The sequence below is a fragment of the Lepidochelys kempii genome, chromosome 3, assembly GCF_965140265.1.
Source record: "Lepidochelys kempii isolate rLepKem1 chromosome 3, rLepKem1.hap2, whole genome shotgun sequence".
In the NCBI taxonomy this organism is placed as follows: Eukaryota; Metazoa; Chordata; order Testudines; family Cheloniidae; genus Lepidochelys; species Lepidochelys kempii.
In genome coordinates this window covers 121,833,055-121,860,901 of record NC_133258.1, presented here as the reverse complement: position 1 = coordinate 121,860,901, position 27,847 = coordinate 121,833,055, and the positions used below count along the sequence as shown (strand labels likewise).

The 27,847-nt window shown below is 41.9% G+C and overlaps 1 protein-coding gene across 2 annotated transcripts in view; it reads left to right on the top strand.

Moving 5' to 3' along the window:
• PRKN (parkin RBR E3 ubiquitin protein ligase) overlaps nt 1-27,847 on the top strand; it is a 1,259,259-nt gene that overhangs the window by 1,046,354 nt on the left and 185,058 nt on the right. For both annotated transcript variants that reach the window (XM_073337855.1, XM_073337854.1), the window contains one exon: nt 10,778-10,839. In XM_073337855.1, the coding sequence (XP_073193956.1) occupies nt 10,778-10,839 (62 nt within the window). The remainder of the gene's footprint in view (nt 1-10,777; nt 10,840-27,847) is intronic.

Below are 27,847 nucleotides of genomic sequence, written 5' to 3'. Positions count from 1 at the left end.
ATCAGGGCTCTTAAGCACTCGGCAGTTCCAACCTCCCACCCTCTTAACAGCTGCTAGAATAGCAGCTGAACTCTAACAGGAGGACTCCAGTCCTAGGATCTGATTGGTGGAACCCTGAGGGTCCTGATTTGTCCCCAGCCTCTATTTAACCCAAGCACAGGAAGAGGAAGTTGTCCATGTAACTGGGTTCTCCCTGCTCAGAATCACTTCTATTACTGATCTCCAAGTAACCTGACCAAGTATGAAACTGCAGAAAAACCTGAGAGTCTCTGGATTAAGTTTAGAAGCGTGAGCAACAAGGGTGATGTTGTGGTGGGAGTCTACTATAGACCACCGGACCAGGGGGATGAGGTGGACGAGGCTTTCTTCCGGCAACTCGCAGAAGCTACTAGATCGCAGGCCCTGGTTCTCATGGGCGACTTCAATCATCTTGATATCTGCTGGGAGAGCAATACAGCGGTGCACAGACAATCCAGGAAGTTTTTGGAAAGGGTAGGGGACAATTTCCTGGTGCAAGTGCTGGAGGAACCAACTAGGGGCGGAGCTCTTCTTGACCTGCTGCTCACAAACTGGGAAGAATTAGTAGGGGAAGCAAAAGTGGATGGGAACCTGGGAGGCAGTGACCATGAGATGGTCGAGTTCAGGATCCTGACACAAGGAAGAAAGGAAAGCAGCAGAATACGGACCCTGGACTTCAGAAAAGCAGACTTTGACTCCCTGAGGGAACTGATGGACAAGATCCCCTGGGAGAATAACATGAGGGGGAAAGGAGTCCAGGACAGCTGGCTGTATTTTAAAGAATCCTTATTGAGGTTACAGGGACAAACCATCCCTTTGTGTAGAAAGAATAGTAAATATGGCAGGCGACCAGCTTGGCTTAACAGTGAAATCCTTGCTGATCTTAAACACAAAAAAGAGGCTTACAAGAAGTGGAAGATTGGACAAATGACCAGGGATGAGTATATAAATATTGCTCGGGCATGTAGGAATGAAATCAGGAAGGCTAAATCACACCTGGAGTTGCAGCTAGCGAGGGATGTTAAGAGTAACAAGAAGGGTTTCTTCAGATATGTTGGCAATAAGAAGAAAGTCAAGGAAAGTGTGGGCCCCTTACTGACTGAGGGAGGCAACCTAGTGACAGAGGATGTGGAAAAAGCTAATGTACTCAATGCTTTTTTTGCCTCTGTCTTGACAAACAAGGTCAGCTCCCAGACTACTGCACAGCATGGGGAGGAGGTGGCCAGCCCTCTGTGGAGAAAGAAGTGGTTCGGGACTATTTAGAAAAACTGGACGTGCACAAGTCCATGGGGCCGGATGCGTTGCATCCGAGAGTGCTAAAAGAATTGGCGGATGTGATTGCAGAGCCATTGGCCATTATCTTTGAAAAGTCATGGCGATTGGGGGAAGTCCCGGAAGACTGGAAAAAGGCTAATGTAGTGCCAATCTTTAAAAAAGGGAAGAAGGAGGATCCTGGGAACTACAGGCCGGTCAGCCTCACCTCAGTCCCCAGAAAAATCATGGAGCATGTCCTCAAGGAATCAATTCTGAAGCACTTAGAGGAGAGGAAAGTGATCAGGAACAGCATGGATTCACCAAGGGCAAGTCATGCCTGACTAATTTAATTGCCTTCTATGATGAGATAACTGGTTCTATGGATGAAGGGAAAGCAGTGGACGTGTTATTCCTCAACTTTAGCAAAGCTTTTGACACGGTCTCCCACAGTATTCTTGTCAGCAAGTTAAAGAAGTATGGGCTGGATGGATGCACTACAAAGTGGGTAGAAAGTTGGCTAGATTGTCGGGCTCAATGGGTAGTGATCAATGGCTCCATGTCTAGTTGGCAGCCAGTATCTAGTGGAGTGCCCCAAGGGTCGGTCCTGGGGCCGGTTTTGTTCAATATCTTCATTAATGATCTGGAGGATGGTGTGGATTGCACCCTCAGCAAGTTTGCAGATGACACTAAACTGGGAGGAGTGGTGGATATGCTGGAGGATAGGGATAGGATACAGAGGGACCTAGACAAATTGGAGGATTGGGCCAAGGGAAATCTGATGAGGTTCAACAGGGACAAGTGCAGAGTCCTGCACTTAGGATGGAAGAATCCAATGCACCGCCACAGACTAGGGGCCGAATGGCTAGGCAGCAGTTCTGCAGAGAAGGACCTAGAGGTGACAGTGGACGAGAAGCTGGATATGAGTCAACAGTGTGCCCTTTTTGCCAAGAAGGCCAATGGCATTTTGGGGTGTATAAGTAGGGGCATTGCCAGCAGATCGAGGGATGTGATTGTTCCCCTCTATTCGACATTGGTGAGGCCTCATCTGGAGTACTGTGTCCAGTTTTGGGCTCCACACTACAAGAAGGATGTGGAGAAATTGGAGAGAGTCCAGTGAAGGGCAACAAAAACAATTAGGGGTCTGGAACACGTGACTTATGAGGAGAGGCTCAGGGAACTGGGATTGTTTAGTCTATGGAAGAGAAGAATGAGGGGGGATTTGATAGCTGCTTTTAACTACCTGAAAAGTGGATCCAAAGAGGATGGATCTAGACTATTCTCAGTGATAGCAGATGACAGGACAAGGAGTAATGGTCTCAAGTTGCAGTGGGGGAGATTTAGGTTGGATATTAGGAAAAACTTTTTCACTAGGAGGGTGGTGAAACACTGGAATGCATTACCTAGGGAGGTGGTGGAATCCCCTTCCTTAGAAGTTTTGAAGGTCAGGCTTGACAAAGCCCTGGCTGGGATGATTTAGTTGGGATTGGTCCTGCTCTGGGCAGGGGCTTGGACTAGATGACCTCCAGAGGTCCCTTCCAACTCTGTTATTCTATGATTCTATGACCCTGCCTCCCTCCTGACACCTGACTTTCAGTTTGCCCTCTGGGCTGTCTCAGATTCTGACATCCTGGCTATCTGACCAGCCTGACTCCTGCTCTGACCACTAGGTCAGACTGCCCATGTCTCAGTTGTGACACACCCTTACTTTACGGGTAACTGGATATTCTGGAAATAGCTCCATGTCTTGTCCACCATGCCTCCTGCCTCTCTTCCTTCAAGTTCCCGTCCAAAACCCACTTTTTTCAAAAGCCTGTTATGAAACCTAGTCTTTCTTCAAGAAGTAATTAAAAGAAATATAAGCATACAATCCCCCCCTCAACACACACAAAGAAAATATCTCCAAACCACTGTTGCCCAGTTTTTCATGTCAAGAGCCACCATTAGGAGGGGAGGGGCAGTTTAAAGTTGCCATTTCCCCCTTCCTGTCCTCTCTTCAGTTTCAAGTTGTAAAGAAAACTGAATTGGGTGTCTAAAACTGGCTCCCAAATCAGCTCTCACGCTAAACACTGACGACATAGCTGCTCTGCTGTATTTTCAGAGAATCAGCTGGGCCTGGAGAAGGTGAATGGTGGCTTCCTTTTTTGAGTCCTGCCTTTAGTGTCCCCATCCCTCCGAAACACACCCATCAAACTTTCCCAGCTGATCCCCTAAGAAATGCCTCTCCTCAGCCCCATTGCCTGAAAGAAACACCTGTTCTTTTCCCCCTGAGAGCCCCCAGCCTGGTCTCCCTCCAGTCAGCCCCCATGTACTCAGCCCATCTCTCCCTCCGCAAATCTCTAGTGTTCCTAGGCACATCCACCAACCACCAAATATTTCCCTCCTTTCCCTCTGACTCCTTAATGGCACTGCTTCCCCTCAAAAATTCCTTCCTTTCTGACCTGCTCTCCCTAACTTGCCCACTGCCCCAAGTCAAATAATGAGCCTCCATGGCCTCTTCAAATCAGCTCCCTGCTGTTCCCTACTTCTTTTTGTGGGACTTGAGCTGCTGCTGTCCCTTTTCCTAGTGCTCTGTGCTATGGAAGACCCAGCTCTTCCTGCAGCAATTGCTGGGGTGCTTGTTTGGTTTCCCTCCCCATCTTGTGAAGACTGTGGCTCCAGCCCTTACTACCTGCTCCATTTGAGAGGGTACTATGTCTTCACTCCTCCTCTTCTAAAGAAAGCTGTCAGGGAACAAACTTTTCAATAAGCAATCACATGCACTTTTTCCTCTTAAAATGGTCCCTCTCCAGGGCCTAAGTTAAAGGGCCTGAGGACCACAAATGGACCCTGGGCTACAGGTTGGGCTCTAAATAAATGTTGTGGAACTAACAAGGCATGCTTCTCAGTCACTTTGCTTTTTGCTGCATCTCTGATGACAGATTTCATTGGTGCATTGTCTGTTTAGAACCCAATCTTGCAATCAGATTTGCAGTGTTGCCAGCTCTCATCAGTCATGGTATATAGTGTTTTTCTTACAGCCTCAGCTGCTAGATTTAGTAGACTGCACGAGAATCTGAGCTTTCATTTAAAATAAAGCCAGTTTCTAACCCTCATGGTTCCTGATAAAAGTGTGAAAATGTGAAGCAAGTGCACCCTAACAGCTCAGAAACCAGAAGACAAACCAAAAGAACCCTATTTTTAAAAAAATTCCATGATTTTTAAGCCCATCTTATGAGGATATTTTTTGCCTTAATGCGTGATTTTTTTAACATTTGTGGTTCAACAATACTGGATCTTCATGGATGATTCTTACGCCTACATGGAAATCTACTGACTTCAAGAGCTTATGCAGATTGCAGGCTTGAGGCCTTAGATTGTAAATTGTTTGTGGCTGGAATTTTGGTCAGTTTATTTACCTTAAAGAGACGTATTATATAAATATTATCTATAAGTACAGGATGAGTCTATGAATTCAAGCAGTTTGAAGTCTGGCTACATTATGATATTGCATTACATAAGCAGCATTTGAAACAGGGGTGGGTAAACTTTTTGGCACGAGGGCCACATCGGGGTTGCAAAACTGTATGGAGGGCTGGGTACAGAAGTTTGTGCCTCCCCAAACAGCCTGGGCCCCACCCTATCCACCCCCTCCCACTTCCTGCCCCCCTCAGAACTTCTGACCCATCCAAACCCCCTGCTCCTTGTCCCCTGACTTCTCCCACCTGGACCCCCCTGCCTGTAACCGCCCCCCCGGGACCCCATCCCCTATCCAATCCCCTCTTCTCCCTGTCCCCTGACTGCCCCGACCCCTATCCACACCCTTGCCCCCTGACAGGCCCCTGGGACCCCCCCATCCAACTCCGCCCTGCTCCCCGTCCCCTGACCGCCCCCACCAGAATCTCCACCCCATCCAACCGCCCCCTGCTCCCTGTCCCCTGACTGCCCCCCGAGGCCCCCTGCCCCTTATCCAACCCCCATGCCCCCGCTCTCCGCCCCCTTACCGTGCCACTCAAAGCAGCAGGAGCTTGCAGCCTCGCCGCCCAGCAGGAGCCAACTTCCTGCTGCCTGGCAGGAGTGGCAGGCAGGAGTGCTAGCTGGGCAGTGAGATGAAGCTGTGGGGGAGGGGGGACAGCAGGGGAGGAGCCGGGGGCTAGCCTCCCCGGCCAGGAGCTCAGGGGCTGGGCAGGACAGTCCCGCAGGCCAGATGTCACCCATGGGCCATAGTTTGCCCACCTCTGATTTAAAAAGTGATATTCAAGATTTTCCAAATGAAAACTATTGTTTATTAAGATTTGAAAACTATTATAATGACCTTCTTTGTGTGGGCTTTCTGCAAATAAATTTTTAGACCTCTCAGCATAGGCAATATTTTAAAGATAGGCTTTTACTCTTAATGACTACATATTACATGTCAATTACCTGTCACTAGATAGTCTTCATCACTCCTGTTTCTGTTTTCATAAAGTATGATATTTATTCCATAAAATGGGCTTTCCAATTTCCCTAACTTCCCCTTTGTTCATATTAGTACAAATATTGTGACTGAGAAAAGCTCTGTTGAAACATCAAAGATTTAATTAACACCAGTACAATGAAGTCACTAAATCCTTTGACATCACTGTCTGCTTCCATAAGAGTGATTACCGTATCACAGACTCAGGCTTCTTCTTCACTGGAAATGACACGAGCAGGATAAAGGTCTTATTTTGTATCAGTATTCTAATTAGTTGAATAGTTTGGAAGAGAACTAGGAAAATGACATGACAAATGAATGGACATTTATTATAGCTTCATGTTATCCTTCTTTTCCAGACATTTATAATTCCTCTCTCCCCCCCTCCCCCCAGTCACATTTTTCATGTTTGTACTCAGCCCAAATATGATTTATTTTTATTTAGAACATTAGAAAACAATCCATTCCACTGTTAGTTACCAAGCATAAAATTGTTTTGGGCAATTTTAATACATTTAGAACATTGTATATTTGCAAGCTTGTTATGTAGAGACCTGGAATCTTAAAACTTTACCTGCCCTGTGTGAGATAGCTTTGCTCTGTGGGAAGAATTCCTTTGAATAACATTGATTTCCTATATTCTCTTCCTGCTAGGGAAGTTGGAATTTTAAGGCTCCAGGACTTGAGCCCTCAAAGAAAATCATGTGCTTTCTAAAGTTCAAAAATGTTGGTTCAGAAATAAACTATAAGCAAGTGCAAATAATATTTGCTGTGCATAAGGGTTCAATCCTGCAAGATGCCAAGTGCTCTTGGCTATTCATCTGTTTAAAGTTAAGTGTATGTTTCAATTATGTGCACTGCATTAATGTGGTGCTTTGCTATTAATATTTTAAATAATATTTATATTTATGGATACTCAGTTACTCTTTAAGTAGTGGATAATCATTTAAAAACTAATTTAATTTATATTTTTGCCAGCTTATGTAATATCTAAGTTAAAAGAGTTGATTTGAATTTTCCACTGCTGTTTACAAGGGGGTTATATGAAGCAATAATTTTAAATAAGAATAAAAAACAGAGGCTAATTCTGTCAACTTGTCAGAGAAAAGGTAAAGATATGGGCAATTAAATTGGTAATAGTTGGAATCATGGTTTAATAGCAAATGTAACTGAAACTGTGTATTGTTCGCAGCAATGCAAATCAGAGGATTCATGATGCTTGTCATTTAAATTGGATTTTTTTAAATTTTGCTTGTTTGGTCTTCTCTTGGAGATATCTCCTCTTATGTGATCTAAATGAAAGTATTTTTATAAAGTGAATGCCGCAATGAAGTGAGATGGCAGTTCTGACAGTGTAAATTCCTGTATCTTAAAATGTACCTTTCACTCACAAATTACCCACATATTAGTTTGAATGAAATAATGACATGAAGCGAGAATGAAGTAACTTTGAAAATTACTGAAACAAATAAATTGGGATGAACATTGCAATAGAAACAAAGAATTATTTTTAGTCAATTTTTAAAAAGATGCATTGAGGTCATCTGTTCAGATGCTGGTTTTCTGCTCACTCAAATGTTGGTCCTGATTCTTCATGCTATCACACCAGGTTTATGACAGTGTAACTCCTTTGAAGTCAACATAGTCACCACAGAGTAAAAATGGCATAACAGAATAGAGAATTAGGCCAACTGTGTACTCATTGGATCCTATTCTGCTTCAGCAGTAGGCAAAAACCTGCAAGGTCATGGCAGCAAAACGAAGTATATGGAGGCCTCCATCATATAGACCTGAATTTAGTGGAAGAAGGAACTAGTAAACATTTTCAGTGTTGTTTTACCAGCCTGCAGATGAAATCACCCCAGTGTTTTGGCTTCTGATGAAAGGCATTTGTTCAGTGCTTTTGTCTTACTTCCTTTGATCACACTAGGTTTTTATATTTTTTGTGTATGTGTGTGGTCATTTCATCTATGTCTGTGGTTCATTTTTCAAGTCATAGTTAAGTGAGAAGGAAGAGGGGGAGAATAGAAAGTTACTGTAATTGATGAGGCTACAGTGCATTAGGGATTCTGTACTACAGAGGGCAGAAAAAATAATCCTCAAAGCATTCCACACAAAATAGCAGAAATCTGCAAAGTGCAGATTATTTATGCCATGTGCTACTGCCAGGAGCACATCAGAGAGCTAGAAATAATATTGATTTTCCCCCTAAGCTTTGGTGTTCCTGGTTTGCCAGTGAACCCCATGGATACCACACTTGCACTGTGATAATTGATGAGAAATTAAAAGGAAAATGTTTGAAGACTCTTATGGTTTTAATGCTCTTCAGTAGAATATATTTTTCAAAAACCCTTTCCTTTTGGTTTACAGTCTGGTTACAGTCTTCTTTACAAGTCATAGTGCAAAAACTAATCATCCCCAAAAGTTTCTTCAAAACTATTGGACATTATATAGAAAGGGGCCACAGTACTGGAGCATGCTTTACTAATGCCCACTTAAAGAAAACAAGCAATTGAAGTGGACATTTGAAATAAAATGAAGACACCCGGAAACATCCCAAGAGAACAAAATAGCTGTTTTTGAACTTGTTCTTTTTATTGTGTGCCATGTTACTTCCTTATTTCCATTTTTCTAAAATAAAACTCCATTTGATTTGTTCACACAAGCAACATGAAGTTCTGATACATTGAAAGGACTTTTCACCAAGAAGTAGCTGTATTTGAATACAAAGATTTTCAATACAGTTGTCATTTCTGAACTGCTGGCCACCATCTTGCTAAACAGTGACATTCAATTATCAGTGAAAGATAATTAGTATATTAAGGAGTAAGAAGCTAAATGAAGTCGATACAGACAGAGTATGGGGAAAACAGAGAGAGAGATGTCAAAGATAATGCTGGAGTTGCAAGCCCAGCAAATGGGAAGGATAAAATGAAAATGAAAGGGTTATAAACACAGTTGAATTAAAATTCCCCTTTAAATTCAGTCAAGGTCATTTGTAGCACTGTTGGGGGAATAACTGATTTTTCAGTTTGCTGGCTGTTTTGAAAAATGGGCAAAAAAATAGTTTTGGGTCAACCCCAAGTGATTTTTTTGAAATTTTGGTGACCCTAAAAGTTGGGTAGAACAATTCATTTTGGATTGAATGAAACGTTTTGCTCAACCTGAAACGTTTTGTATTGATTTCAAAATTTTGTTTTCAAAACATAACATTTAAACACTTTGTTCAGAAAATGACAACAAATCGTTGTGACTTCTATAAAAAGGCCTTTTTTAAACTGAAACAATTTGGCAAATTTGACATGAATTAATGAAATGTTTTGGGCCGCCCAAATCTTCATTTTCTGCTGAAAAATGTTTTGGCGGATAATTTTTGCCCAGCTGTAGTTGTACGTGCACAAACCTATATGTGTATGGGGAAGAGGTGGACAAGGAAGAGGGTTTAAGGTATGAATTATTTTTAATAAAGGGGAAGAAACAATAGGACTTAACAAGAAATTTGAGACGAGTGAAGAATTATGATTGTTGCTATATGTTACAAGTGCTGCTGGATGTTTGTTGCTATGAAGCTCCAGTACTGACAGAGATCCTGAAAACCATCTTCAGCATTATCGGTAGCCCACTAATGCTAGTCGGTGAGGATGAGATTGTAACTCTTGGTAGCTGCACTGGCACTGGGGCAGGCACAAAAAATTTTAATTCCTCCCTTGCCATGGGAGAGGAGTAAATTTCTTAACCCCTTTCCACGGAGCAGCTTCCTTCCCCCTCCCTCTCAGGAATCAGGGCCTGCGGTAAACTAGTCTCCAGGCAACCTAATAAGCACAGCTGGCCTGCAGCAGGCTGCCTGATTAGCCATTTCACCTGATTGGCTGGAAAGGCCAGGAGACTGGCTCTTAAGCCAGCAGCAGCAGCAGCTGCTTGCAGGCTGTTCAGCACTCATATTAGCCACTGTGACTAGTCCAGTGTTGCCTTGTTCCTGATGCTTCTGCCTTGCCCAAGCCCTATCGCTGCCTGAGCCCCCATTTTGCCTGTTACTCTGCTTGCTCCAGGTGATTCTGGCTCTGACGCTTGGCTCTGCATTCTGGTTCCTGCCTCCGGCTTTGTCTCTGGGACCCAGTTCCTGACGTCCAGTTTGACTGTTACCTCTGGCTTCTGACTGTTCCCTCTGGCTCTCACCCTGGTTTCTGACACCCACTCAACCCACTTGGCCTGTCTATCCACCTCCCAGTCACCTGACACCCCTCACTTATGTGTCCAGTCAGATACCCTGGTTGTGAGCAGGGGAGCATTGCTGCTCTCTGATCTTTCTTGTCCAGATTCTGGACTTCAGAACCCTACAACAAGGAGTATCAGGGGAGTGACCTCTGTTCTCCCCACTGTGGATGGAGTCACAGTCTGAGCAAGAGAGTGGGGGTGAGGTGAGAGCTTATTCCTTTTTCCCTGTGCTAATGTGTAAGGGCTGTGACAATCTAGCTCTAATCAAAAGCCTGGTAAACCTCTCTTTTTCTTGTATTTGGTTTGTGTTTTACTCCAAGGAGTGATAGTTACATGTGCTAAGTGGATTATACTGGAGACAGCCAAAAAGTATAGTGGTATCTGAGGCCTGCATAATCTGTGAAATCCTGCAGGGACTCAAGGAAAGCTTGTGTTATGCTTAGAAATGGGCCCAGGCCATTATTTGGATCTGAATTGAGTTGTGTTCAGTTCCAGGCTTTTGATGAGAATCCCTCTAATTACAATATGTTGACTCCTACACTTAGGGGCTGGCAGTATTTTCATCTCTCTCTCTTTCCTGTTTGTAGCCCTTTAGGAAAAGCGCTAAGATATACAGAACATGACCTTTCAAAGCATTCCTGTGTGTTCTGAAACGTGGTAGGATTCGTTTGGTAGCTGGTTTTCAGTGTTCAGATGCCTATAGAACTGTAGCTTATCTTTCTAATTTGTTTCATGTAATCTTTTTTTGTCTAATGTGATCTGTATATCCAGTCCTCGCTGCATCTACGCATGGTATACTGCGGCCCAAAAATACGAACAGTGAATTCTAAAATGCATTTTTTTGTTTCTTTCCAACAGCTGGCTGTCCAGACTCCTTGATTAAAGAGCTTCATCACTTCCGAATTCTGGGAGAAGAACAGGTGAGTTAACATCTCAAAGGCAGCATCATAGTGTCATGAAAGATAGATGCTAATGAGACAGTTTCTTTTCTCTCCAGGGAAGCAGAGTATGTCTCATGGCCCCCCAGTGCCTTGAAATGGGGAAGAAAAACACACAGGAGATGTGTGTGAGAATATTTTTTTTAATCTATCCATCAGCCTTGACAGGTTATTAATTGGTACATCTGCTATCTGCCACAGCTTTTCAACTCAGGATTCCAGCAGTAAACAGTCTCTGTAAAGTGGCAGATAGGCAAACAAGAAAATACAAGGATGAAGTCTACCTAAGGGATTGATATTTAAAGCTATCTTTGATATTATCTATATCTTTTTCTGGTCCAGAACTTTTCTTTATTTTTAAAAGCCTATTATTCAAAACTATAACAACATTTTGAATGTGTATAGCATTTTCTATATGAGACCCTCAAAGCACCTCATAAATATTAAACAAACTAAGCCTCACAACACCCAGGGGGCTGCGTTTCATGGCGGGGGAGCTGATCACCTTATCAGCTCCCGCGCTGCAAAGCACAGCCCCTGCTGGCACCACTCCATGCATGCCCAAGACTTGCAGTTTGGTGGGGGCAATGTGGCCACCTTCCCCCAAACTACATTAATTTTTAAAAGCGGAGGGCATGGTCCCCCAACCTCCCTAGTTCCAACGCCCCTGGCTGGATCCCAGTCAGACCTTTTCGGGAAGCCACAGTGAAGTGAAGAGGGACTGTAAGCCTACGCTTTCAGTCTGGATGGTGAGAGACATGGGTCTGCACCCGAGAGAGGTGACAGCTAGGAACTGGAAACCGTAAGATGTTGCCCTACAGGAAGACTGGTGTGTGTGTGGAGGGGATTGGGGGGTGGGATGCAGTTAACCCTGAAACTGTGACACACCTAAGTACAGAGATTACTGTAGTTATGTTATCTACCCACAAAAGCAAAATTGTAACAAGTCTAATGATGACTTTTGTAACACTGCCTGGAACTAGTGTGCACGTTTAAAATTAACAGTTGGGAAGCAACTAATGAGAGAAAGTCTTTGGTCTGAAAAAAAAATGAAGAAAATGAAAATACATCTAAATTAGGAAAACAGGTTCTACAAAAGCCAAGGGGAAGAAAGGAAGGACTCAGGGAATTTTCTTACCCACATGACCAGACAGCACATATTTTACTTTTTTCAGTCTTTAAAAATGTGTCTGTCATATGCTGTATTCATGTGTACAATAGAAAACCATACTGCTTCCAACTTGCCCATTGGGACTAACAGTTTCTACCCATCTTAACCCCTTACATCCTTTTCAACCCATCCCCCTCTTAAAAGCCTAAGGAGGTGTTGTAGCAACCAGGCAAGGTACTAACGAACTTCAACAGGACTTTATTTTTAAAGTGGAAACCTCTTTACCAAGCTGCTATTACACCCTCGGTAGCTCTCACTCCGTCTCCTCAATTTCCACCCTCCCCCTTCCTGTTTCCTGTCCCAACAGCCAGTGCTCCCAGTTCTAATAATTACAAGCAGCATCTAAACACCACATTCCCTCCTCTCTTAAGAAACTCTTCCAATTAAAGTAAACATTAATATGAAACAAGACACTATACTGTTCGCAGAAATATTACACTGAAAACTCTGTAGATAATACATAACATAGTCTCTAGTCCAGACAGGTGGTCATCGCTCAAGCCCCAGTTCCAGTGCAATGTCTTGTTGTGTTGATACTACGGTGAAGTCATCCAGTGCAGACTGGGTGTTGCCATAATCTCTTCTTGGTGCATAGACAGGTGCAAGATAAGAAGCATTCCATACCTGCCCATCAGAAAGTCGATCGGTGTAAGGTCCCTTCTTCTCTATGATTTTAAGAGGAGCTGTGAATTTATGGTTTTCATATTCTAATGAAGGAACCACATTCAAACTTTGGTTCCTTAGCACCCCGTCGCTTGTCTGTGAAAGACTTATACTTTGCTTGGTTCTGTTCAACTGTTTTTCTCACATCATCCTCGATTGGGGCATCAGGTCGTGCCTTTAACAGTCCAGCAATGTTCAGTTTAGTATTCATCTGTTTCCCATGCAGTAACTCTGTGGGCGATCTTTTCATTGTTGCATGTCGTGTAGTCTGGTATGCTTGCAAGAAATCAGTAGTGAAGGTTCTCCACAATCGCCCTTCCAGTTTAGCTGTTTGCAAACTCTCTTTCAAACTTCTGTTAAACCATTTGATTTCCCCATTGGCTTGAGGGTAATATAGGGATGACCTTCTGTGTAAAATGTTCCTCTCTGCTAGAAAAGTTTCAAACTCCAGGGAAGTAAATTGACTACCATTATCTGAAACCAGTTCTTTGGGGTTACCTTCCCCACTAAAAACTGAAGAGAAGAACTTAATTACTGCAGCAGAAGAGATTTGCGATGTAAACGCTACCTCAGGCCACTCGTTCACCTGCACATCCACCAATGTGATATATGCCATCATGTGCCAGCAATGCCCCTCTGCCATGTACATTGGTCAAACTGGACAGTCTCTACGTAAAAGAATAAATGGACACAAATCAGATGTCAAGAATTATAACATTCATAAACCAGTCGGAGAACACTTCAGTCTCTGGTCACGCAATCACAGACATGAAGGTCGCTATCTTAAAACAAAAAAACTTCAAATCCAGACTCCAGCGAGAAACTGCTGAATTGGAATTCATTTGCAAATTGGATACTATTAATTTAGGCTTAAATAGAGACTTGGAGTGGCTAAGTCATTATGCAAGGTAGCCTGTTTCCTCTTGTTTTTTCCTACCCCCCCCCGCAGATGTTCTGGTTTAACTTGGATTTAAACTTGAAGAGTGGTCAGTTTGGATAAGCTATTACCAGCAGGAGAGTGAGTTTGTGTGTGTATGGGGGTGGGGGGATGTGAGAAAACCTGGATTTGTGCAGGAAATAGCCCAACTTGATTGTCATGCACATTGTGTAAAGAGTTGTCACTTTGGATGGGCTATCACCAGCAGGAGAGTGAATTTGTGTGGGGGGGTGGAGGGTGAGAAAACCTGGATTTGTGCTGGAAATGGCCCACCTGATGATCACTTTAGATAAGCTATTACCAGCAGGACAGTGGGGTGGGAGGAGGTATTGGTTCATATTCTCTGTGTATATATAAAGTCTGCTGCAGTTTCCACGATATGCATCTGATGAAGTGAGCTGTAGCTCACGAAAGCTTATGCTCTAATAAATTGGTTAGTCTCTAAGGTGCCACAAGTACTCCTTTTCTTTTTGCGAATACAGACTAACACGGCTGTTACTCTGAAACCAGTCTATTAAAGTGACGGCAGTCACTTGGAGCAGTATCAAAGGGTCCTACAATGTCAATCGCCACTTTTTCCCATGCAGATTCAGGAACAGGAACAGGCTGTAATGGAGGGGTACATTTCACTGCTGTCTTATCATGCATTTGGCAAGTGACACAGGATTTTAGTCCAGCCTGTGAAATTGTATGCCTCAGAACGGAGAGTTCAGTTTGTCTAAATTTGCATTTGGACCTATTGAGCTTGAGGTCTGCTTTGCTGATGCAGTTTAGTACAGACTGCAGGTTATTATCATGCTCCTCAGAAGTGTTTCCAAACACGATAATATCATCCAGATAGCACTGAACTCCATGTTGATTCTTCAGAATCAATGACATCATTTTTTGGAAGGCACTTGGGGCAGATGTGAGACCGTATGGTACATGTTTAAAATGGAATAGTCCCTCATGTGTAATAAATACTGTGAGGTCTCTGCTATCTTCATGCAACATAACCTGGTAGTATGCGCTCTGCAAATCAAGAGTAGAAAACATCTTTGCTCCACAGAGTTCTGCAAATACTTCTTCTATGTGAGGAAGAGGATGGCTGTCAATCACAATAGCTTTATTTGACTCCCTTAAGTACACACAAAGGCGAATGCCTCCACCCTTCTGCGTCACTACTATAGGTGAAACCAATTCTGAGGAGTCAGTCTCTTCAATAATGTCCTTTTGAACAAGTTTTATCAGTTCCTCTGAAACAGCTTCCCTGACTGAAAATGGTAAGTGCCGTACAGGCATCACATTATTCTACATTTTAACTTTATGCAGAAACACATAAGCACAGCCGAGTTTCTATTCAACCTGGTGTTGGGTCCCAGCTGAAACTGGTGTGTGTACCGCAAGAGTGCTTTGCTGAGGAAGATCAATTCGTCCATTAACTACCCTGAGATTTAAAGCAGCCAATAAATCTCTGCCAAGGTTAGGAGTGCCTTTGTGGACAATGTAGAACTCTGCAGTTACACAGCAATCCCCAAAAGTAACTGCTGCTGGCAGGCAGCCACGTACTGGAATATGTTTTTTCAAATAGCACACCAAGTGAAGTTTGGGTTCAGTAAGAGACACATCTTTAAAGTAATGCAAATAGATGGAATCAGGTAGTATAGATACTGCTGAGCCAGTGTCCAACATTAGCTGAATAGAGTGTGGTTTGCCTGAGGGTATGGCGGAAACGTTTACCGTGCACTTTATTTGTTCTGGAATATGTGCAGTAGTCCACGCTCCATTTTGTCCATTTTGTCCACGCTCAGCACAGTAACATCTGGTATTGTAACTGCATGCACCTGTTGATTGAACTGGCTGCTGTGACATACTTTAGCAAAATGCCCAATCTTTTTGCAATGATTGCACTGAGCTACTTTTGCCGGACAACCTGTGTAGCTTGCAAGGTGTTGTGGGGATCCACAGCGAAAGCATGCTTTTACTGTGTTTTGAATTTGCTGATCTGGTGATTTTTCATTAGTTTTCCTCTTGGAGTCGTTTGTCTGCAGCGACAGTGAACTTTTCTGCAAAGGAGTCACAGCCTGGACTGAGCCTCCTGTATCCATGCTCATTATTTTGGCTTCAGCTGTAGCTGACTCAATCTGAGTAGCAATGGTTATTGCTTTTTCTAGTGTAAGTTATGGTTCTTGAAGTGTTCTCTTACATGAAGCATTGTTGTTTTCTCAATGAGCTGGTCTCTGATCATCTCATCTGCCATATTCCCAAAGTCACAAGTTACAATCAGACTCCTCAGGGAAGCAATATACTGCATTATAGTCTCCCCTGTTTTCTGCTCACGCTGGCGAAATCTCTAGTGATTAACTACTACATTCACTTTTGGCACAAAAAAGTTCTTTAATCCAGTGAGTGCAGTCTCATATTTATCATCTGCAAAGGGAAAAGTATAAAATATATGCTGCCCTTCTGCTCCAAGGCAGTGGATTAGCAGAGCATGCTTTCTTACTTCAGAAATCTCTGTAGCACTGATTGCAAGCAGATAAGTCTCAAACATATGGATCCAGGCAGTAAAAGCAATTGGAGGCTCACCTGGGCTTTGCAGAAAGGGTGCAGGTGGGTTCAGAGACAGAAGATCCCATCCTCATCGCTAAAATGTTGTAACAACCAGGCAAGGTACTAACGAACTTCAACAGGACTTTATTTTTAAAGTGGAAGCTTCTTTACCAAGCTGCTGCTGCACCCTCGGTAACTCTCACTCAGCCTCCTCAACTCCCCCACCCTTCCTGTTTCCTGTCCTTTCAGACTCCCAACAGCCAGTGCTCCCAATTCTAATAATTACAGGCAGCATCTAAACACCACAGGAGGATAGATGCACCTTGCAATATGATTAGTGTAGATCGGTTTTTAATGTCTCCGACACTGTGGTATCAGAGCTCACAGAAATTCAAATAAAGCAAATGTGAAATTCTCTCTCTCTCTCTCTCTCTCTCTCTCTCTCTCTAATGCTGTACTATCCTCTCCTCCATCTGGGGCTTGATCCTGCGAGGTGCTGAACATGCTGACCACCAATAGCCAATAGGAGATGAGGATGCTTGGCACCTGGCAGGACAAACTGTTGGAGAACATACTGACTGTGTGTGCCTGGTTTCTTTATCTAAACATGAACAGTGAGGGAAAACTAGTGCAAATAGATGTTTTTTTACGTTTAATTTGGGAGATGGTAAGTTCTGTGGTTATGCTGGTATCTGGTGAAAAGGAGTTCCATAGCAATGGGTCACCCACCATAATACTTAGAGTGGTTGTAGAGAGAGTTGAATCTCAATTATGTGAACTCCAGAGTTCCTGTTAAGTATAGCTATCGTGATAGGCATTGTGCACCTATTAATATAGATATTAAGTCTATATCCTTAATAACCTCAACCTGGTGAAAGGTAGCAAGTTTAGCTTGACTCATATAAAACTTTATAAAATTAAGCAAAAGTAAGAGACAAACTGATACAACCTGGATTTGTTTAAACTGAAAGAACTGATTAGGAGTCTTCAAGTTTCCTGATAAGGTTACAAAATTGCTTTAGCGACACACCAGGCCAGTGCAAGAAACCGAAAGAAGTGGCCATAATTTGGATCACCAGATAAGTGTTTTGACTGGAGACAGTTTTAATAGATGAGGTGTCAACTAGAGCTGGTCAGAACATGCTTTTTGTATTTGTTCCCTCCTCCACCTTCCCCACATGCAGAAAATTGTGAGTTTTCAACAAATAAAGTGAAATTATTGCTAAAAAAAAAAAAACTTTACCCAGAAAATCAAAATATTTTGTTTTGAAATATTGAAATTTTCCATGGAGAGCGGACATTTTTAATGACAAATTTAGTTTAATCCAAAACCCAGGTTCCTGTTTAAAAAAAAAGAAAAAGAAAATCCCAGTTTCAACAGACATTTTTTGAACAATATCATCCATTTTTTGCACATTGTTTTACTTGGTAACTTGTTCAGGACTGTGGGCTGAACAGTTTGAAGAAGCTAACTTGCAGAAGAGGGATTGATTTTCACTGTCATAGCTATAATTGCTTGCTTGAAAGAAGTGTTGTGTCACCACGCCAGAGCTAGTCTGTGTACATCCACCCTGTGCTAGAAATCATACTTTCCAGCTGTGGTGCAGGCACAGCCTTAGACTGTAAGCCCTTTGGAGCAAGGATGCTCTTTTTATTCTGTGTTTGTACAGTGCTAAGCGCAATGGTATCCTCACCCATAGTCTGGGTTCCTACGTGGCACCGCAACACAAATAATACCTCTTAACAAGATAAGCCTCTTACCTAGTGCAGGCAGCCAATTTTCCTTCTTCCTGAAATGAAGCCATCCAGATGTTGTCTACTTCTCCTGTCCCCAGGTAGAACCTCTCAGAGTGGGTAGAGGCCTACCTTAAGTATTGGTCCTGGTGCATCATGCTGAGAGGTTTGACGGTGGGGTACAGGTGAGTAGTAGAGCTGCTGGGACTTGTGGCTTGACAGGGGCGTGCTGGCCACTTCCGGGAGCGACATGGGGCCGGGGCAGGCAGGGAGCCTGCCTTAGGTGCAGCCCCACTGCCGTGGGAGAGCACGGTTGACAGGGAGCCGCACTTAGGGTCCATGGGAGCCACCACTGGCTCGTGGGCCTTGAAGTGAAGAACACTGGGCTAGAGAGCTCTAGATCTTGCTTTTGAGTGCCACTCTGCACTGGATTTGGATCCTCTTTTGTAAGAGCTGACCCTCTCCAGATTTGACAGGCCTCATAGGTGCACTGGGTTAGGTTTGATTGTGCCCAGGGGAGCTCTTTAACCCATTCCTGACTGGGATGGAAACCTGTCCCACCACACGGTATATTCATTTCACTGCTACATGCTGTGTTTTGTTGACTTTTTAACTTTATTACTATTAACTGGTTTGTGAAACATTTTTTATTGTAATACAGAGTGTTGGTAAAGCAACACAAATGGATGGCAACAGATTACTGCTCTGCCTCGTCTGTCATGCTTTGAGAGGGTTCCTCATAGTCCTTACTAGTAAAACGTCCAATAGACCTGGGTGAAACTTTTACCTCTGAAATGCAGATTTGGGTCGGCCAAAACATTTCACAATTTCATATTTATTTTGGTTAATTGTTTTGGTCAGATATTTTTTTAAATGTCAAAATGAGCTGTGTTGACATTTCTAAAAGGAAATATGTATTTGGGCTAGATTTGCAAGGGGCCTTGTATGCCATTCACAAAATGGAGGAGGCACAGATGGTACTGGTGCCCCAATTGTAGCCCAATGGTTAAGGAATTCAGAATGTGGGAGACCAAGTTTCAAATCCCTGCTCTGAATCCGGCAAAGTGGGGACTAACAGCTTTCTCACATAAGTATTAGGGGGATGCCACTTTCTTTGGTTCCAAATTTCATTTACTTTTAATGTTTAAAAAAAGCAAGTAAAATGTCTGAGGCAACTGAAAAAGAAAACATTTCGTTTTTTATCCGAAATGAAAATTATTTTCATTTTGTTTCCAGTTTGGCTAGTGAACCAAAAAACTGATTATTCATACAGCTCTAGTCTCCAAAGGCAATCTTCTTCAGAAACACTTGCAGGAGAAGGGACATCCTAGTGTTTTGGCTTTTCGTTATCTATCTTCTTGTCGTTTCCTGGTGTATTATAACATGAAGGAAATGCAGCAAGAGTGGTTCTGGTTGGTTTGGGTCTTCGTTGTGTAAGTTCTCCCAATGTACAAAGCTCTTGTTCTGTACAAACCAATAAACATAAAGAGAATCTCCAGAACAGACTGCCTCAGCAGAGCCAAAATCTAAACTTTTGCATGTTACCACAATTGAGATTTTAGCTGTTTGGGACTTCACCCGCCTGTCCCTCCCTCCCCCGTGAAGTTTGATTTCATCATTCATAATCCTTCATTTTCACTTGGATAAGGTTCAGCCCTCTATCTAACCACTTCACTTCATAGGTACATGACAGATGCTGAGGACTGGGAGGAAAGATTTATTAGCTAAGGACCCGCTGAAAAATAAAACAGTGTAAGAAAGTCAGTCTCCTACAGAGCAGCTATTTGTCCTGTGAGGCTGGCTTTCTCTGTGATTAAATGGAAATGAGTTCACGAGTAATGATATTACAAGCTGCTTACAAAAATATGCTAAAGATGCAGCAAATGTAAATGTGGGCTCTGTCCAAATACTGTATAAGGCAAAGGCGGCAAAGAGTCTTGTGGCACTTTATAGTCTGTTAGTCTATAAGGTGCCACAGGACTCTTTGCCACTTTTACAGATCCAGACTAACACGGCTACTTGTATAAGACAAGTAATTCAACAACAAGCTAGAGAAAAGAGCGGGTGTGCTTCGATTCAGACCTAAACACTACAGTGTACTAACACAGTAAGATTACTGGCAATCTGTATGGAACTGTGTTATGGATTCTTCCTAATGACTCTGAGAAACTTTCTTCTTTTTTTCCCCAAGAGTGATAAAAAACATGTTTAATTGTTTAAATGGAATATTGTGATTCATGAATAAAATAGCTATGTGTGAGGGGCAAAAGAGAAAACAAATAATGCAGGAGAAATCTGCTGCTGTACCTGAGTGCCCCCAACAGGACATAGCATAGAGAAAGCAGATGACAGGCTAGTGACAAGGAAAGAAGCTGCTCAGTAATGTATAGCTAGACCTCTCTGCTATATTGTCAATTCTGACAGTGTTGCATAATGTATTGGCCAGTTTCTTGATATTTTGACAGTGGAGTGATCCATTTTAACAGATCTCTCATTAGCTGCTGTTGCTGCAACTCATTGCAGTCTTTTCTTTGGGAACATTTTGGATGTTGTATCCCTTGAATCAGAGTAAGCCTTCTGGGAGGCACTCCATTCTTCAGCAAAATTCCTTTGTGCATTAGGAGATTTTGTGCAAAGGAGCCTCCCCAGTGTTGGAATTTTGCAGAAGCACTGTCCCAGGATGGTGTGTATCTGAACAATCTTTTGCTATGTGTGGTAGCTTTAAACAGCTGTTTATGTTATATGAGGTGTGACAGTAGTGCTGAGAGAATTCTGGGGTGTGTGTGTGTGTAAATAATCATAGAAATGTAGGACTAGAAGGGACCTTGTCAGGTCATCTAGTTCAGTCCCCTGCACCGAGGCAAGACTAAGTATTATCTAGACCATCCCTGACAGGTGTTTGTCTAAACCGTTCTTAAAAACCTCAAATGATGGAGATTTCACAACCTCCCTAGGTAATTTATTTTAGTGCTTAACTACCCTGACAGTTAGGAAGTTTTACCTAACTAGATCTCCCTTGCTGCACTTTATGCCCATTACTTCTTGTCCTGTTCTCAGTGGTTAAGGAGAACAATTTTTCACTTTCCTTTTTATAACTGTGAGGGATCTTGAGCTTCGAATGCAGGCCCATGTGTCCTTTGGCCACAACTGACACCCAGCAGCTCACCTGAGTAACCAGAAAAGGGAACCAGTGAAGTGCTGGCTTGCAGAGGGCCCTTACCCTGAAGCTCCTGATTGAGGGAAACATCCAACAACCCTGACTGGCTGAGGAGCTCTATATAAACCAGGAAGCAACACAGGAAGTTGTCAGAGCAATTAGAGAAATCCCTGGCTGGCTGCTACAATGGACCCCTCCTGTTTATCTGGTTCCTGAATCCTGCATTCCTGCCTGCTTATGGTTCCTGTCCTTATCCCAGACCCTCCTCTATTCCCAGTTCTTGCTTTCCTGACATACTCCAGGTCCCTGCTCTGATGCCTTACTCTTGCACTGGCTCTGGCTCTGATGCCTGGCCTTGGAACCTAATATGTCTCCAGCTCTGACCGCTAGGCTTGACCGCCCACACCCTGGTTATTGTAATAACAAACTTTTACATACTTAATGTAACATTCATTCATATTTTAAAATAAATTTGCTGAAAATGTGCTTGTGCCCTTTTTGTACTATGTTTCCATCACATATAGTACTGAATGAGTTTGATGGTATGAATATTTGTGGAACCAGTGAATTTTAAGTGTATGTTAAAGAATATTCACATGAAGTGAATTTTGAACTCATTATCACATTACATTCATCCAATCAGTAAACAGGAATACGTCTGACGAGTTTAAAGTAGTCAACAGTTTGGAGTTTGAATTTCAAATATACTACTGCAACAAAGTGGTCGTAACTGTCTATGTACCAAGAATTACTCATATAAATTGTTAAGCAAATAATTTCAATTTAGAAATTTCAAATTGAGAAAATTGTCAGCTGCCCCTGGAAAATTCACAAACAGAGAAAGAAATAATATTCATTAGATAAATTATTTGCTGTGGAGAATTTGCCCAGGTCTTTCCAATACCTAGGTAACGCTGAGAAAATTGTGGGCTGTTTTGTTAATATGGAGTTTCATCCTCAAATCTTTCTCTTTCATGAATATAAGTCTCTTCCTATCTGTTGGCTACCTCATTGTCTTGTCCTCTCTCCCCTTCTCTTTTTTCCTTTGTTGACTCCATCCATTCCCTTGGCTTCAGCTATATTTTTCTGCCAGTGACTTCTGAATCCACCTCTCAGCACCTGTCCTCTACTCATCTGTTCAGCCTCAGATCTCCATCTGACTCTCAACTCAATCATTGTGTATGCCACCACAGTCCCAAACTCACTCTCTCTCTGAAACTGAGATATGTTTGCACTCCTGATCCCTCCCTACCACCTCTTATCTCTGTTCCCATTAACTATGTCATGAGCTTTACAGTGTCCCAATGTCATCACCAGTGACTTTTCTCTACTCCCACCAAATCCAGTCACTACCTCCTTTATGAATATCTTCAAAACATGTTCTTTCCTGACTACACCTACAGCTAGAATTCTTTTCTGCACCTTGGCCTCTCCTGATAACTCTAACCTTATCCTCTCTGCCTTCCCCAATACTCTCTTCTCCTTCCACACAATGTAAAAGTTCACTGTTAAAGTCATCTTGCTCTCTTCTGTCACTGAGAAGGCATCATGATATTTCTTAAATCCTTTCACTGGCTTTTCATCTCTAAACTGGAGAAAAAAAATCCAATCTCCTGAACCTCACTGTCAAGGCCCTACATGCCTCTCTTATATCTGCTTTCATGTCCCACACCCCCCTTCTCACCACCTATATTTTTCATAGTCTTCTCTCCTTGCTTCTTATTTTATTTCCTTTTCTCAGCTTCATGCCTTCTTTCATGCTGTCCCATAAACTTAAAATAATCTCCCCTTTTTTGTCCATCTTGCACCCTCTCCTTCAAATTCCTTCTTTGCAGCAATTTTCATCTACAAATCATCCTGCACAGGGCTTATCATTGGCTTCTTATCTGAAATATTCTCTTGTTTTTAAGGGCCAGATTCACCTTGGTCTTTATGCTTTTGCACAATTGCAGAGGGAGCCCAAGATGCCTTATCTGGCATTTCATGGCCCTCAAGATCCAGGCAGAATTCCAGCCCAGGAACTAAGAGCACAGTTCCTTTCCTGCTCCCCATGCCTGCATGCATAATGTCCCAAAGGGAACAGAGAGGAGGTGGTACCATAGTTTCACCCTTCCCCATCCCAGCCAGCCAACAGTGGGTGGCCAATAGCACAGGAGTTGTAAAGTGGCAGAGTGGTCTGCACAAATGAGGAAGAGCCAGGAACTCCTGAATTCTAATCCATCATCTCCCTTTGTGTGAATGTCAGTTACTCCCTCACTTCCTATTTATAATCATATTTACATACCTGATAGATTTTTTTTAAAGTATTTATGTTAGCACTAGGTATCTTATATTTTTTGGATTTTGGTATCAAATAATTGCATTATGTACATTTTAGATATATATTATAAACATGTGACAAAAATTACCTAAAATGCTAAGTCCACCTATAGACTAGGAGCCTCCAAAATTAATTTTAAAATATACAGGTGATTATTTGATTTATGGGAATAGTAAAAACAACCTGACCCTAGCAAGTGGATTTTTTCCCTCTGAAACACCCTTACTTGGAGTTTTAAAAAGTAATTAAATTACCTTTTAAATATTAGAAATTCTTGATTTGCAGCTATCATTAAACTTTAGCCTGGGAATTGTACTATCAGATGTTCTTAGATACGTAGAAAGAAAAAGCAATATACATAATTTTTAAAATACAGAATTACAATATTGCTTATGCTATTTTAGAGAGCCCTGGCAAGTAAGTAATGTTTACAGAAACATATTTCAGAATGGTTTTGTGCACCTAGCTATTAGAGGCTTGTTTAATCTCCAAATCTTAACACAGCTGAGCAGATTCTGATCCCCACTTACACCAGTTTTATACTCATGTCGATCAGGAGTAACTCTGTTAAAGCCACTGGATTTACACTTAAGTGAGAGAAAACCAGGCCTAATATATGGTGGCTAGAAAATCAGGAACTGTTCAGAGCTCCAAGTGGATCCCATGAAGGAATGGGAAGTGGGAGGGGGAGGATATTATGATTGTCCAGCTTCCATCTATATGCCCCTCTCCATTAGGAGGTCCCTGCTAAATCTGTAAGTGCCAAACTGTGCATACCTCAACATCAAGATGTGGTGGAAACTGCAGCTTAAGTTTGTCTTTTCATAGATTTCTCTCTGGGAAGGAATGATCTGGACTTCATTTAAGTGCTAGATAACCACGCTGGACTTTAGAAGTTCTCTGTTTAGCCTAAGAATATATACAGTTCAGCATTGGCCGGGGCACTAGAAGCTTCTGTAGTCTGCTTTTCCAATGTAGTTCTACCCTGATCTGAAGGCACTACTTCAAGTATATAAAAGTCTTAGGTTCATTAAATCATTGCCTCCTCCCGCCCCCACCCGAGACTGGCAACAAGCATGACATTTAATACCATTTCTGATCAGAAGTTTCGTTGGTTGGTATTTTACACAGACCTTTCATAGAGTTTAAGGCCAGAAGGGACCATCAGATTATCTAGCGTGACCTCCTGGGTTACACATACCATCAGATTTCACTTAAATACCCCATTACTGAGTCCAATGACTTCTGTTAGAAGTATTTCAGACTCAGGAGATTCAACTGCTGTGTGCCATAGGCAGAGAATAGGAGAGACTCAGGTGCCACCCATGCTGGATTTGTCAGCATATCATTTAGAAAGCTATCTATTCTTGTCTTAAAGACTCCAAGCCCTGGTGAGTTACACTGTTACAATGTTACAATTAAACTCACTGCTAGGAAATTGCATTTTATTTCAAGATTGTATTTGTCTAACTTCAGCTTCCAGCTAGTGAATCTTGTTATTAATTAAACTTGTTTCTCAGCAAGATTAGAAGCTACCTCAGTCCAGTGAATATCGTTTCCACGTATAAATACCTATACATGGTGATCAAATCACCTCTCAACCTTCTCTTTGATAAGCTGAATAGGTTGAGCTCCTTAAGCTTCACATCCTGAGGCTTGTTTTCCAGCCCCTGGATCATTTTTGTGGCCCTCCTTTGAACTCTTTCATATTTCCCATCCTTCACGAAACATGAACACCAGTACAGGACATAGTATTCTAGCAGTGGTCTTATCAATACTGTGTATAGAGGCAAAATTGCTTCCCTACTTCTGTTAGATATTCCCCTTCTTATACATCCAGAAATTGCTTTAGCCCTTTTTGCCACAGCTTTGCACTGAGAGCTCAAATTCAGGTGGTTATCTTCATTGATCCCCAAGTCCTTCTCTGAGTCATTGCTTTCCACACAGTCTCCCCCATTCTGTAGTTACAGACCTTCATTCTTTGTCTCAGATGTATTATCTTGCATTTTGCTGTATTAAGATGCATTTTTGTTGGATTGTGGCCATTTCACAAGATGATTCAGATCAGACCTGTCCTCCTCATTATTTAGTACTGCACCAATCTATGTGTCCTCTGCAAACTTTAACACCAAAGAATGTTATATAATCATCTAGATAATTGATACAAATATTGAATATTGTTGGACCAAGAACCAGTCCCTCTGGAACCCTGCAAGAAATTGTCCTACTCTTTGATGTCTCCCCAGTAACACTACATTTCGAGATTTGTCAGCAAGCCAGTTTTTAAATCACAGAATAATGTGTGTCCTGTTAATTCCACATAATGCAAGCTTTTCACTCAAAATGTCATGGGGAATTAAGGCCTTGTTTAAACCAGAGGGTTACGGCAATGTAAGTTACGCAACTTAAGTTGAAGTAGTTTACATTGACTTAACACAGTTTCTACACTGCTCTGTGTCATCGGGAGATGCTCTCCCATCAACATAGCTTCAATCTCTCATTAAGGTAGAGTACTGAAGTCAAGGGGCGAGCACTCTCCCATTGATTTATCGCATCTTCACCAGACCTGCTAAATCGTTGCTGCTGCATCAATCGCAGCAGTGCCAATTTAGCCCACAGTGAAGACATGTTCTAAGTCAAATGCCTTAGAGAAATCAAGGTTTACTATATCACCACAGTTTCTTTTTTTAAAAAAATCAGACCTGTTATCTTGGTTTTTGGGTTATTTTGGTTGTTTGTTTTTTTTTAAAGAAGACAACAGGTTTGTTTGATAAGACATAACCTTCCATGAAATTATGCTGACTGGCAAAAAGCTATTTTTAGCCTTTAATTCTTTATGGATAGAGTCCAAAATTAACTTTCCATTATTTTATCCAGAATCAACGTCAGGCTTACCTGGGTTATCCTTTAAACCCTTTTTAAATATTGGAACTACATTGATAGGCCTCCAATCCTTTGGATTTAGTCCAGGTTTCCAAGATTTATTTAAAAAAATAACAATGATGCAGAGAGTTCCTCGGGTAGTTCTTTTAAGACTCTTACGTGGAAGTAATCCAGTCCTGTGGATGTGAAAATGTTTAATTTGAGCAGCTGCTGACTCACATCCTCCTTTATCACAGATGGTAAACTTTCTATTCTATCCACAACATCATATGGATACTTTCTCCTGCTTCATTTCAAATACAGAAAAGAAATATCTATTGAACATTTTCTGCAGCATTATTTACAATTTTACCATCCACGTCTAGCAATGGACTTATACCTGACCTAGGGATTTTTGTTGGTTTTGTTTCCTAATATGTTTTTAAAATGCCATCTTATTGTGTTTAATCTTACTGGCCATTGATATTTCATTGATTCCTTTAGCTTCCCTTGACACCTACATTTTTTAACTTGTAGCTTATATTCATTGCCCTTTTCCCCTGTTTTTCCTCCTTTTACATATTGATGTTTTATGTTTTAGCAGCGCTTCCAAATCTCCTTTTAACCAGTATGGCTTTTTGGCAAGCTTACCTTCTTTTATGTCTGTGGAAATGTGGCTTTTTGGACATCCAGTTGTTATGTCCTTGAACAATACACAGTTTTTGTAAACACCCACACTTTAAATTTTGGTTCCCAGTCAGTTATGCTAACCATTGCTTTCAGCTTTGGTAAATTGGCCCTTTAAAGTTCCAAATATACTAAATGCCCAAAAACTTCAAATACCCTCAGCTTTGTGATTACTAGCAACCTTGCTGCATTCAAATCTGTGTCATAATAGTGATAGGCTACCATGTGCCCTTTCCAGTCCCCAGAATGATCTGGTCACCTTCCAGAACTCCTCAGCGGATTTTTCTCCTGTAGCATTAATATATTTTTCATGCAAAAGACTTAGTTGATGGAGTGCTTGTCACTTAAAATTAAGCACAATTTTAAGTGTATTTTAAGTAGGGTGACCAGATAACAACTGTGAAAAAATGGGACAGAGGGTGGGGGGTAATAGGCCCCCATATAAGAAAAAGTCCCAAAAAACGGGACTGTCCCTATAAAAAGAGGACATCTGGTCACCCTAATTTTAAGCATTTTTTTAAATACTGTTAATTGGGAAATTTACACAATACAAGTTTTTTCCATGTTTGTTTATGCATGTATGAAAATTGGCAGTCTCCAGTTATTTACTTATAGATATTTCTGTGGCCTTCATCATAGCAATATCTGAATGCCTCACAAATTTACATCAGATTACTTTTAAAGCTAGTTTCTAACAATGGTAGAAGGCTTGTGGTTGATTCCTTCCATGCTGGATGTCATTATTAAATGGTTGTTTGGGGAAATTTTAATTTCTTTCTGCTTATATGGCCCTCATCACCATAGTACCTGATGATCTCTCAGTTATTAATGGATTTTTATCCTTGCGACATCCCTGTGTGGTAGAGAAGTATCACCCCCACTTTACAGATGGAAAATGGAGGTGCAGAGTAGATCAAGCGTTTTACC